This window comes from Typopeltis vanoorti, chromosome 26, assembly GCF_054136105.1.
Source record: "Typopeltis vanoorti isolate ZY-2024b chromosome 26, IOZ_Tvanoo_1.0, whole genome shotgun sequence".
Taxonomy (NCBI): Eukaryota; Metazoa; Arthropoda; class Arachnida; order Uropygi; family Thelyphonidae; genus Typopeltis; species Typopeltis vanoorti.
Window position 1 is genome coordinate 23,757,664 of NC_143574.1, and position 12,765 is coordinate 23,770,428.

At 36.7% G+C, this 12,765-nt stretch overlaps 1 protein-coding gene across 2 annotated transcripts in view; it reads right to left on the minus strand.

The window, feature by feature from the left end:
* The window catches only part of LOC150092414 (golgin subfamily A member 2-like), a 380,033-nt gene that overhangs the window by 6,949 nt on the left and 360,319 nt on the right, over positions 1-12,765 (minus strand). For both annotated transcript variants that reach the window (XM_090415174.1, XM_090415173.1), the window contains exon 22: positions 4,439-4,580. In XM_090415174.1, coding sequence (XP_090271300.1) covers positions 4,439-4,580 — 142 coding nt within the window. The remainder of the gene's footprint in view (positions 1-4,438; positions 4,581-12,765) is intronic.

The window sequence follows — 12,765 nt, forward strand, 5'->3', positions numbered from 1 at the left end:
CATTACTGTGGTCGGCCCACCGCTCTCTCATGAATCCTCCGACAAACTCCCCCTAAAACTCGAATCCGGCACCCAAAGATCAAAAGGTCAAAAAGCCCCGTAAAATGGTGTGCTTCGTCTTTTATTCGCCCTATTCGATGTGGGTTTCACCCACGAACCCCATCGTTCATGCCCTTTGGGTGATCCTACACTCTCCCTAACCTGTCAGGTTACATTATTCTGGGTAGCCGCTCTGACGTCATTTTTTTTTTCGGCGTAGGTATAGCCTCCATCACTATGCTCGACTCGTACAGATTATACGTGATAATTCCGGATTACTACTTATAATTTTTCTCAGAATTTTGCAATGTACTAGACAGCTTACTTGGGAATTACAAATAACCTAACAATAACTCTCACTATATGGCAAACATGGACTACACATTATTACAAAACATAAAACAACACTTCATAATTATTAGCTGATGTGCAGATATCTCCTTAATTAGTAGTAGTTTATTATGTTAAATCCTGAATAAAGAATTTACTTGTCCATTCAGGATCTAACAATAAGTTATTTGTCTTTCTGGATCTATGGGACCACTTTTTTCTCCACTATTTTTATGTATGCCACCTTTCATTATAACGTCAACAGGCACATGTGATCCTGTATCGTCATGTGTAAAACAACCCCAGAACATGGAAGTTTTTTCACTTGGCTATGCTACCAATTATATATTTGGTTTAATCCTTTATCCAAGTGTAAGCAAACAAAGTTTGTGACTGAAGTATTTTCAGGACTGGAGCAACTCGTGGCACATATGGAAATATGACTTCTGCATTACTTCTGCCTTAGTATCACCACCTCTGGGTCTGGCTTCCACTGATGAGACACCTCAATAAAGGTTGAAACTGGTCTGGGTAGTGACCCTTCCCATAATACATAGCATTTATACATACTCATAAGGATATGTGCTTTATGTTATGGGATACTAAAGGCAAGTGATGTGAAGTTATACCACCTTTGCCACGAGTTGCCCCAGTCCTGAAAATACTTCAGGCACACACTTTGTTTGCTTACACTTGGATAAAGGATTAAACCAAATATATAAACCCCAGAACATCTCTTTAGCTGGATGTTTAACATAATAAGAAGAGAAAAAAAGCAGAACATAAAATGAAGCCAAGCCCCAAAACATTAACAATAAAAATGAAAAAAAATTGACAGACCCTTGCTTAAGAAAATGGACTCCCTCCACATGGAGAGATTTACCAAAGTAGATAGTAAGATGCAAGCTATAGGTACTTGCTATACAGCATTTATGTATAAAAGAAAAGGCAAAGTAAAGACTAAGTTGGATGCAATGTATGTACACATTTTTAAAGAAGCCCATTCCTGCTGTCACATCCCCCCCCCCTCTAAAGACATGCCTAGATCTTCTACATGTAGGCATCTGGTGAATCATCCTCAGAATGATTTGTTGCAATTTCTGCATTTGAATCATCCAATTAACAAAGTTGAAATTTTGAAGAATTACTCTTGCTTCATGTGTTCCTATATGATTATTTTATTGGTAAGTGCATAGCAACACTCTGAACTTGTGTTTCATTATTTATTAGTTCTAATTTGTAATATTTGACTATATGCAAAGTAAGAGTAAAATTACCTTCTTCTTCTTATTGTGCTATCTTCTATCGAAGGTCAGCGACCATCTTGGCGAACAAACTGCGCTCTTGTGCTAATCTGAGCAGTTGTGCACTGCTCTTTCCTGTCCACGTCTTGATGTTGTCAAACCATGATATTCTTTTTCTTCCTCTAGTTCTTTTGCCACCAATTCTTCCTACCAAAATAGTTTGTAGAAGTTGGTATTTGTTTCTCATGATGTGGCCAAGATATGATGTTTTTCGTTTCTTGATTATTTGTACAAGATGTTTAGCTTTGCCAATGGATTTTAAGACATCTTCATTGGTAATTTTTTCTGTCCATGATATCTTTAGCATTCTTCTGTATAGCCACATCTCAAAGGCTTCGATTTTCTTGATGGTTGTCGCCTTCAATGTCCATGTTTCAACTCCATAGAGCAGAATAGACCACACGTAGCATTTCAGCATTCAGCATCTGACTTCCATGTTTAGGTCTTTATTGCAGAATAGTGTTCTCATTTTCATGAAGGACTGCCGTGCAACTTCAATCCTTGTCTTTATATCTATTTCTGGATCCCACCGTTCATTAAGCTAGCGACCAAGATATTTATATCTTGACACTTGATCAATATTTTTCCCATTGAGTGTCAGTTTCATTGACGAGGCTGGATGTTTGCTGATGATCATGTATTTTGTCTTGTTGATGTTTATATTTATTCCCATTCTTTGGCTTTCTATGTATACTCTGTCAATGAGTTTTTGGAGATCCATAATATTATCTGCAATTAGCACGGTGTCATCTGCATATCGAAGGTTGTTAACAATTTTTCCATTTATTGTGATTCCCTCTGAACATTCTTACAATGCTTTTTTAAAGATTACCTCTGCATATATGTTGAACAGGAGTGGTGAGAGCACACATCCTTGTCTCACTCCTCTTTTGATGTTAATATCACTGGTGGTAATGTTGTCTAATTGAATGGTAGCTGACTGATTCCAATACAGATTTGTTATTAGTCTTATGTCTTGTTCGTCTAGCCTTATTTGTTGAAGGACTTCTATTAAGTTAGTGTCTGACTTTGTCGAATGCTTTTTCAAAATCTATGAAACACATAAAGACAGATTTCTGTTTTTCTATGCATTTTTGTATCAATATTTGGGTACAGAAAAGGGCCTCTCTAGTACCAAAACCATTCTGAAAGCCGAATTGTGTTTCACTTAGAGTTTCTTCACTTTTTCTATAAATACGATTCTGAATTACTTTCAAAAATATTTTTAACGTTTGGCTCATTAGACTAATAAGTCGGAAGTCACCACAGGAATTCGCTTTGGGTTTCTTTGGGACAGTGATAAATGTAGATCTAAGCCAATCTGATGGAAATTCATCACTTTCATATATTTTATTAAATAGTTTTTCAAGAAGTTTGATGTTATCTGGTTCTATTAATTTTAAAAATTCTGTTTGCACACCATCTGGTCCACTGGCTTTTCCTGTTTTACTTGTTCGTATAGCATTCTCTATTTCGCATTTCATGATTGCTGGTCCTTGAATGTTATCTTTTATATTTATAGGCTTCTGTCTAGTATCATTGAAAAGTTCTGTTACATATTTTATCCAAATCTGTGCTTTATTCTCTTCTTCTAGAACTATTTTTCCATTTTCATCTCTTAGAGACACTATTTGCTTTTTCCTCAGTTTTCCAGAAATTTCGTTGATTTTCTTATACAGATTGAAATTATCATGTTTCTTCTGAAGCAGTTCAATTTCAGTACATAAATTTTTCATCCAATTTTCCTTGGCTTCTTTATTTTTTTCTTGATACAAGAAGAATGTACAAAAACAAAGACCTGGCAAGGTCTTCGTTTTTGTACATTCTTCTTGTATCAATAAGAGAAAGAATCTCATCTGTCATCCATTCCTGTTGTTTTATATTATTCACATAACCTACTTCTTCAATACTTGTTGTTACGATGGCATTTTTTAAGCTATTCCAAAGAGATTCCACACTTTTATTTTCTTCTATGTTAATCTGTTGTAATCGCAGGTTAAGCTGTGTCTTGGCACTTTTATTTATGTTCGGGTCTTTCAGTTTTTCTACATCAATTTTCTTTTTCTTCTTTTGTGATTTTTTAGCTGATTTTAATCTAAGACGTACTTCTGCAACTATGGGATTGTGGTCTGATGAGATATCTGCTCCAGGATAAGTCTTTGCACTCTTTATACTACTGTGGAATCTTTTATTTATCAGTATATAATCAATTTGATTTCTGACAATGTTATGTTGGTTATCTTGAGGCGATTTCCAAGTGTACAGTCTTCTGGGTGGAAGTTTAAACCAGGTATTTGCTATTGTTAGATCTTCTTCCTGACAGAAGAAAATTACCTTAAAAAGTATAAAAAAAAAACAAACCTACATTTTAGAATTCAGACATGTTAACTATGAACATATCCTTATGGTTCATATAGTGATTTGTCTTATAAGCCCTTCAATTTACAATGGAATCATTGGAATGTAACCCTGCTGTAAGTCAAGTACTGACTGTATAACCAAATGTGTGAAAAAGCAAGTAATAAGTAAGTATATGCAATGTTGATTTAAAACAGTTCTGCTGTTACATAAGTAAAAAAGTAACTCTTCTTTAAATCTTTGCATATTCTTATGTTTTGTTACATATTTTCTTTAAAGTGCAAGTATTTTAAAATTAGAATTTGAATGACTGCTCATACTGCTAAAATTATACAAAAGCAAGAAGAAAATGCAAATTTGAAAAATAATACTTTGATTTTTATGTATTAAGGTAACAAAAATACAACCTTCTGGCTGATGTGAATCCTTTATAGATATCAATTCTATGGTTTTGGGATTATCATCAAAAGTTATCCTTTCTTCATGTTGGAACTGTTTCCTGTCCTCCAACAACTTAATTACAAGGTTCTGAAGCTCTGTTAATTTGCTCTAGAAATATTGAAGGAAAAAACAAAACAAAACATGAAAGTTATATAATTAACAATATGGTTATTAACTGTTGTTAACATTCAAAAAGACTTCCATGCAGTGTAGTGCTACTGTTGCCTCACAGCTAATTCCAGTTGCAAGATGGCAGCTACCATGCAAGTGTGGTCCAAAACAGATGTTTGTGAAGTTATTCATTTTTTTGCAAACAAAAGAGGCTACATCAAATGACATTCACTGTGAACTGGTTGCTGTATATGGAGAAAAGGTGATGTTAAAGAAGCAGGTGTGTTTTTGGTGCAATGAATTTAAAGCGGGCCATGGTGACATTGAAGATTGACATTGGGTGGGCAGGCCTTCATCGAGCAAGACAGAAGGCAACATTTTGAGCATTAAAGGCATCATTCTTGAAGTCCCAAGAGTGAAACTGCACGAAATTGCACAAGTGGTGAATTTGAGTGTCTACTATTTATGAAATTATTCATGATGTCCTTGACTTTCGAAAGGTGTGTTCCTGCTCCGTGCCCTGAAAATTGTCAGAGGAGCACAAGGCAACATACATGGGGATCTGTCTAGAGAATTTTTGCAATACAGCAACAAAAGGCAACAAGGATTTTCTTTCTTGCCTTGTCACAGGAGATGAAACTTGGGTTCATCACTTTACCCTGGAGAGCAAACAAGACTCCATGACCTGGAAACATCCACAATCTCCTATGTGGAAAATAATTCAAAACTCTTCTCATTGTCCGAAAAGTTATGGTCACAGTGTTCTGGGATTGCCAAGGTGTTCTGTTGGTGAATTTATTGCCAAAGGGAGTAACGATCAATGCACAGTTTTACCGTGCAACATTGGACATACTGAAAGCTAACATTCAATGCAAATGACCAAGACTCCTGACAAGGCATGACTTCGGTGCACAACAACACTACTCCACCCACCACTTGTAGTGGTTATGCTGTTGCACTGTAATCATTGGAAAACTCTGCCATATCCCCCTACAGCCCAGACTTAGTGCCTTCAGACTTCCATTTGTTTGGTCCCCCCTCAAGAAACACCTTTCTGGAAGACATTTCAGTATGGATGAGGAAGTTCATCAGGCAGTGTGATGTTGGTTACTGGGTATGGGCACAGACGTTTTCAGTACTGCTATTGATAAACTGATCTATCATTGGGACAAGCGCATCAATGATTTTGGAGACTTTGTGGAGAAGTAGTGCATGTTCACTTATCTCTTGGTATATAATTTCAACTGCCTATTATTAAACATCCTCGAGAAAAAAAAATGTTACCTTACTTTTCGGACCCCCCCCCCTCACAGAAATGTTTGTGTATGTTAGTGGAAGGCAGAAGAAGTGATCCCTTGTATCATTATCACAGGATTAGCATAGCTGATAGTAGATAATAGCTCTGCTCTAAACCAACACACTATGGGTTTGATTCCTACCAATCCCGCTGTGGCATGGATGCTAGTTCATCTTTTTAGGTGATTTTCATTGCCTAGCATGATACTACTTGCTTATTGGAGGTCTTGAAATGACTTGAATAAGTTCTATGGATGTTCTCTAGAGCTGAGCTAATTTTCAAATTACCTAACCTTAGCCTGCCCATGGTACTAATGTACAATAAGTTTACAACTTTGCATAGTGGTACTGACATAAAAAGATCTCTGTTGAGGCCAAAAGACTCCACTGCAGGAGATCCTCATTATTAAACAATGATCATCATATTGCACCTGTAACTTGTTTACTGTTTTGGTACCACCACACTAAAGCACTCCATTATACCCTTAAGCAATATACTTGCTCCTCACTTTCTTGCTGTATTCTCTTTATAAGCTTCCAAGGATGGTCTCTTGGTCCTTCCCCATTATATGAAAATTTTTTTCCTGCATTAATTTGGTATAAACTCCTCACCAACTTATGTCACAATCATATCACTAATCATATCTTACCTACCAAGCTCCACAGATGGCTTTCCCTCAATTTATCTTCGACTCACATATTCCAGACCTTACACTAATCTAAATTTCTTCAACTTCTTTGACTTGAGGCTTAGCCTAATATCTTCTACTTATTTTTGCACCGTTTGTGTGCATCACATCATTACAATGCTCATACTGTATCTCTGATGATGTATCCATGACACATGAAATACTGGAACCATTAAACCTGTTATTTATGGATTCCATCATTCTCATTCCACAGTACATCTTCTAGCTAAACTCTGGATATAACAGAAAAGTTCAAAGAAACTCAAGTGGCCACGCTTTTTATTTTTGAGGTATATGATTGAGTCTGGCACTGTGGCCCTCTTGACAAGCTACCATCTCAGGGCATTTCTTCTTTCCTTTGTAAATGGAGTGCCAACTTCTCTGGTGAATCATGGTGGATAGTTTTATTAGATTTTTCAATTAATGCTAGTGTATCTCAGGGCTTTGTGATTTCACTTATACTGTTCTGCCTATACATCAATGATTTTTCTCTGACATCCAATCCTATTTCACAGCTTTGCTGATACCAATATTCTCTCCATTCCTCTTTGTCATTTTCAAACCTTGTACTGCTCTAGTAATTTACATTTCAAGAGTTGAGGATATTAGGAAAGAACTTGACATTGTCAGCATCCAGGAATGCGTTAGCAGAGCTAATCTCAGACGGTATGGTCACTTAAATAGAATGGGAGAGGAAAGATTAGCAAAACAAGTGTTCTCTGCCAGGTTGGCAGGAAAACGACCCAGAGGAAGACCAAGATATAGGTGGATTGATACGGTACAAAGTGCCTTAGACGATAGAAATATAAGATCTGATAATGTTGGAGTCTTGACAAGTAACAGACTGATTTGGAGGAAAATTGTAGATAGGAAGTTAGTAATGATGTAATTTTTTCATGTAGTACTGTCATATCCTGTACACCCCTTGAGGGTACATGGCAGGAATTTGATGATGATGATGATGAGTTTTCTTTAACCAGTGCCATAAATATTGATCTCCTTGCTGTTCTCAAATGAGGTGAGGATAATCAGGTGAGTTTTAATTCAACCAAAATACAATCCTATCTTATTTTCCACAAGATTGACCATGCTTCACCCTCTCTCACTTTTGACAATATTCTGCTCACCAACCAGGATCAGTTTTCTCTTCCTGGATTGACTTTCATATCTAGCCTATCCTGGCACAGGTGCATCAGGTCCATAGCCTCTTCTGTCTCCAAAACGCTTGGTATTCTTTTTTTTTGTTCTAAACAGTATTTCTCTCATGCTCAACTTCTGGCACTTTACAAAGTTGAAATCTTTCTGACTTTAGAATATTGGCCCCATATTTGAGGTTGTGCACCTAGGACCTCCCTCACGAGTGCTTGATTGTATTCAAAAGAGCAATTCACTTAATTGATGACCCTTCTTTCACTCCCTCCAGTCACTTTCCCACAGATATTCTCTTGCTGTATTATGTCTTTTCTATAGGTAATTCCATGAGTGCTGCTCCAGTGAGCTTCCCACTACCATTCCTTCACTTTCCTGTAATCATGTACAAACACGCACAGCTGCTAGTCAACATCCATATACAGTTCAAGCTCCAAACTTAAACTAATTTCTTATCCTCCTCCTTCATTCCATACATCTATGCTCCTTGAAAGTCTTTCCCCCATACTGTTTTCCCCAATGATTACTACCCTCGGGTCATCAAGAAACACATTAACAAATTCATTTCTTTTTTTAACCACTTGTGCATGGCACTGTCATATCATAAGTCTTGGGATCTCTCATGTGTGGGGCAGTAGTAGTAATAATAATAATAATATATATAAATATATTATTATTATTATTACTACTACTATGGGTGACTCCAAGGAGTCCATAAACTCATTGAGGGAGGCCCTAAACATCATGTACACACAACTAGTTGACATTCTCACAGTATCTATTATACCTTACCTTGAACTCATTCACTGTCATAGCACCCATAACAGACTCTGGTAGCTTATTCCACTCATTTACCACTCTAAAAGTAAAGAACCCAGCTCTAACACCCTTACTAACCACACTCTTGCCCAGCTTCCATAGATGTCCCCTAGTCCTCCCACCACCAGTCCTGATCTCAAAAATATTCTCTGAATTAATCCTATAGAAACCCTTCAGCAATTTGAATGTCTAAATTATATCTCCTCTTTTCTGCCTATCAACCAATTTTCTGCCTATCAACCAAAGAAACCCAGGTGACCAAATCTGGGCACAGTAGTCGAGATAAGGGCTTATCAAGGCTTGGTACGGAGGAACAATAACTTGCTTATCTCTGCTCGTCAAAGTATTCTTCAGCAACCAAGTGATCTGATGAGCTGATTTAGCCACTCTTGCAATGTGCCCCCCAAACTTCATCTCCCCATCCACCAACACTCCCAAGTCCCTGGCCTCATCAATCTCCTGGAACACAGCTCCACCAATGTGGTATACTGCTGCTAATCTTTTCACCCCAAAATGCATAACCTTACATTTTGTCATATTAAATCGACATCCATACTCCTTAGCCCAGACCTCCAATCTATCCAAATCACCCTGCAAGATTTTGACATCTTCTGCATTCACTATTGCCTTACCCAACTTTGCAACATCATCGAACAAATGAACCATTCCTCTTAGATCCTTCCCCATATCGTTAATGAACAAATTAAACAGCAGTGGTCCAAGAACAGAACCCTGCGACACACCACTAGTCACAGGCTGTCTTTTGGACTCTACTCCTGAATAAACTACTCTCTGATATCTCTCCATGAACCACCCACCCATCCATCTCACCAACCCTTTATCCATTCCCATATGTTGTAGTTTACGGATTAGAATTCCATGTGGTATCCTACAAAGGCCCCAGCCAGGTCCAGGTGTACATCACTGTAAACCTATCACCCTTATCCAGTTCAGCCGTCACGGTGTTATAAAATTTGAGTAAGTTACCGAGGCATGATCTACCCTTCACAAAGCCATGCTGTCCCCCATACAGTATCTCATTTTCATCAATCCATTCCTGTATTTTTCCCTTGACTACTTCCTCGAAGACCTTGACAACGACTCCTGATATGCTGATTGGTCAGTAATTTGCAATGGTAGTCTTGGATCCTCCTTTTATGCAGTGGAACTATTTTCCCCTCTTTCCACGCCTTCGGGACTAAACCAGACCTGAGACTCAGATTAAACAACATGGTCAAGGGCACTGATAATTCTTTAGCCACTTCACATAAGACCCGTGCTGGTATACCATCCAATCCCACAGATGTATTCACATTAAGGTTCTGTAATAGACTATTCACCTGCACTTCATTCACCACAATTCCCATATAAACTAATGGTTCCTTCATTCTTTCATTGTCACCACTTGGATGATGTACTCTTGCAAAGTGCTCACTCAGTAATTCCACTATATTGACTGACTCAGTGACCTCCTTGCCATCGCATTCCTAAAAATCATTCAATATATAATTAAATCTTGTGTTTTTCACTCCATTAAGCCTCAATATATGTGAGGTTGTTCTATGTATAGCACATCAGCACTGTATTGTGGATAGGCAGAAAGTTGAGAAGAGAAAACTTATGAATAATGGATATGAAGAGTGACAATTATATTTTTTAGGAAATACATAAGAGAAAGAAAACTTTGTTCTATGAGTTTGAAGTGGAACTATGAAGAAGGGTTGACAATAGATACTGCAATATATTTAGAGTATTGTGTGAAATCTGATTATTGGCATGGTGACTATGCATAATAGCACAAAAGCAGGTAAGACATCTTTGTTAGGGAGGTTTAATATGGAAGATTTTATTCTATGCAGTGAGTATGAAATGTATTTATTATTAAATGTAAAAAATTTGTGGAACAAAAGCAAGAACAGTGAGAGAACATGTAGGAAATGCTCTCAGAGTGAGTTCCAGTTATGTGGGATGAGTGGACAAAAAATGGGAAAATGTAAGTGGTGGCAAGACTGTTGATGAAAGTGCAGCGGCAAAAAAGGGCCAGGAAAACAAAGAGGATGTCATGAAAGAATAGTACACTTATGTAGCATTCTTGAGAACAAGTGTGAGCTCAAATGACTTCTGAAATGTCAGGCAAGTGGTAGAGATGAGAAGAAAAAGAGATGTAAGGCGAGAAAATGGAATATATGACAATGCAAGAGTAGAGGAGTAAAGAAAAAATTTTCTATGATGATTCTAGAACCAGAGGAGTATTTCATGAGACTAACTAAATCTTGTTTCTCTAGTATATGAAAATTAATGATATTAGTGAGGCTGTCAGGAATGCAATGTAAAGTGAAACAGTTAATTGTTTTGACAAGCACTAATGACCTGACAGATGAATTGGCTAAATTATTATTATTATTTGACACCTCCAGGGAGTCCAAAGACTCATCGAGGGAGAGTGTGCCAACAGCATCAAACGATTGGCCCCCTTCCAACTACTAACCATGCTCAAACTTACTTAACTGAGCCATTAGTAGCAGAGGCTCTACCAATCGACCAATATGATGATGCTAAATTTTACAAAGGCATTTGATTATGATACCACAAGGAATTCTGTTACAAAAACTGAAATAAATGAGAATAGATATGAAGCTAGTGATATGAATACGAGGATTGTCTGTTACCAAAGAGTTAGCATAAGGAAAGAGAATAATTCAGGAGGCAGGTGAATAATGGTGATTTGCAGGGCTCTGTGCTTGGACCATTACTATTTAATTTGTACATTGATAATATAGGAAATGATTTGAAAGAAAATGGTGAACTGGCCACCGTTAGTCTTTGTCAACTGACAAAATTAATTTCTCTCCTCTTTCCTTCCATCTTGTTATGGTCATTGGAACAACCTCCCTCATCATCTTCCCTGCAGACAACAACCTTCAGCCTTTTAAGAAACATTCCATAACCCCCCCCCCCAAGCTCTTCCCTACACATGGCACTGTTTGTGTTATAGGTTTTAACATCCTTTGTGGGAAGTTGATACATAAAAAAAGTTTCTTGTAAAAGTATGATATGAATTTGGTTAATATGTGAATTTATGATGTCATAACCCTAGAAAACTTAAGTTTCCTGGTTGAAGATTAATAATTACATTCTTTTTATTAAAAGTACAATCTGCAGCAAAAAGAAATGAATATGAAACTGGTAGCATGCATGAAGGTGGCTGATAGACAGACATCAAGAGAGCAGTATATGGTGGAGTGGAATCTAGGAGAATGAGGGTGACTAGTGGAGTACCTTAAGGTACTCCACTAGTAACCAATATGAAAACAAAAATGTAATACTGCAAATGGAAGAAATATACCTTAAAAGAAATGCAGTATGCAATGGGTAGTATGTGTAGTGGAAAGACTCCAAGTGAAGATGAGTTGCCAAAGAAGTTTTGAAAGCAGTTGGTGAACCAGTAATGCCTATGATAAGTAATTATACATCCTGCCTAAGACAGAAGAGAATACTAAAGCGTTGGAATAATGCTATCCTCATTATAGTTTTCAAAACAAGGAGACGGTGAAGATATTAAAAATTACTGCCCTATCAGTCATATATAAAATTTTTACAAAAATCATTAGCAACAGAAGACAAAAGAAACTAGATTTTTGCCAATCTCCAAAACAAGCAGGATTCAGAAAAAAAAAACTAGAATATTATTGATCATATATATATATATAATAGGAGAAATCATTGAAAAGACAAATGAATACCAAAAACCCTTACGTCTGCATTTACCAATTTTGAAAAGGCATTTGATTCATCTCAATGTTAGTTATTTTAAGTCCTAACAAATTAAGGAATTGAAAAAAAAAAAAAAAAAAAAATTATTCACACATAAAAATTCAACTGCATCTATAAAATGAAGAACATATATGAAATTTCCTATAAAAAAAAAAGAGAATTAGAGAGGGAGATGCCTTTTCACCTAAATTATTTACAGAAGCTCTAGAAGAATTTTTAAAAATCTGGATTGGAAAAATAGAGGAATCATAAATTAAAGGTACCAAGGAATTATATTTTTTGTTTCATCGTTTATCCAAGTGTAAGAAAACAAAGTTTGTATGCGAAGTAACTTAACAACTGGGCTACTTGTATATAGAGGCTGATGACTTCGTATCAATTGCCTTAGTATGCCATAATGCAATGCATTATGGGAAAGGTCACTACCCAGACCAGTTTCAACCTTTATTGAGGTA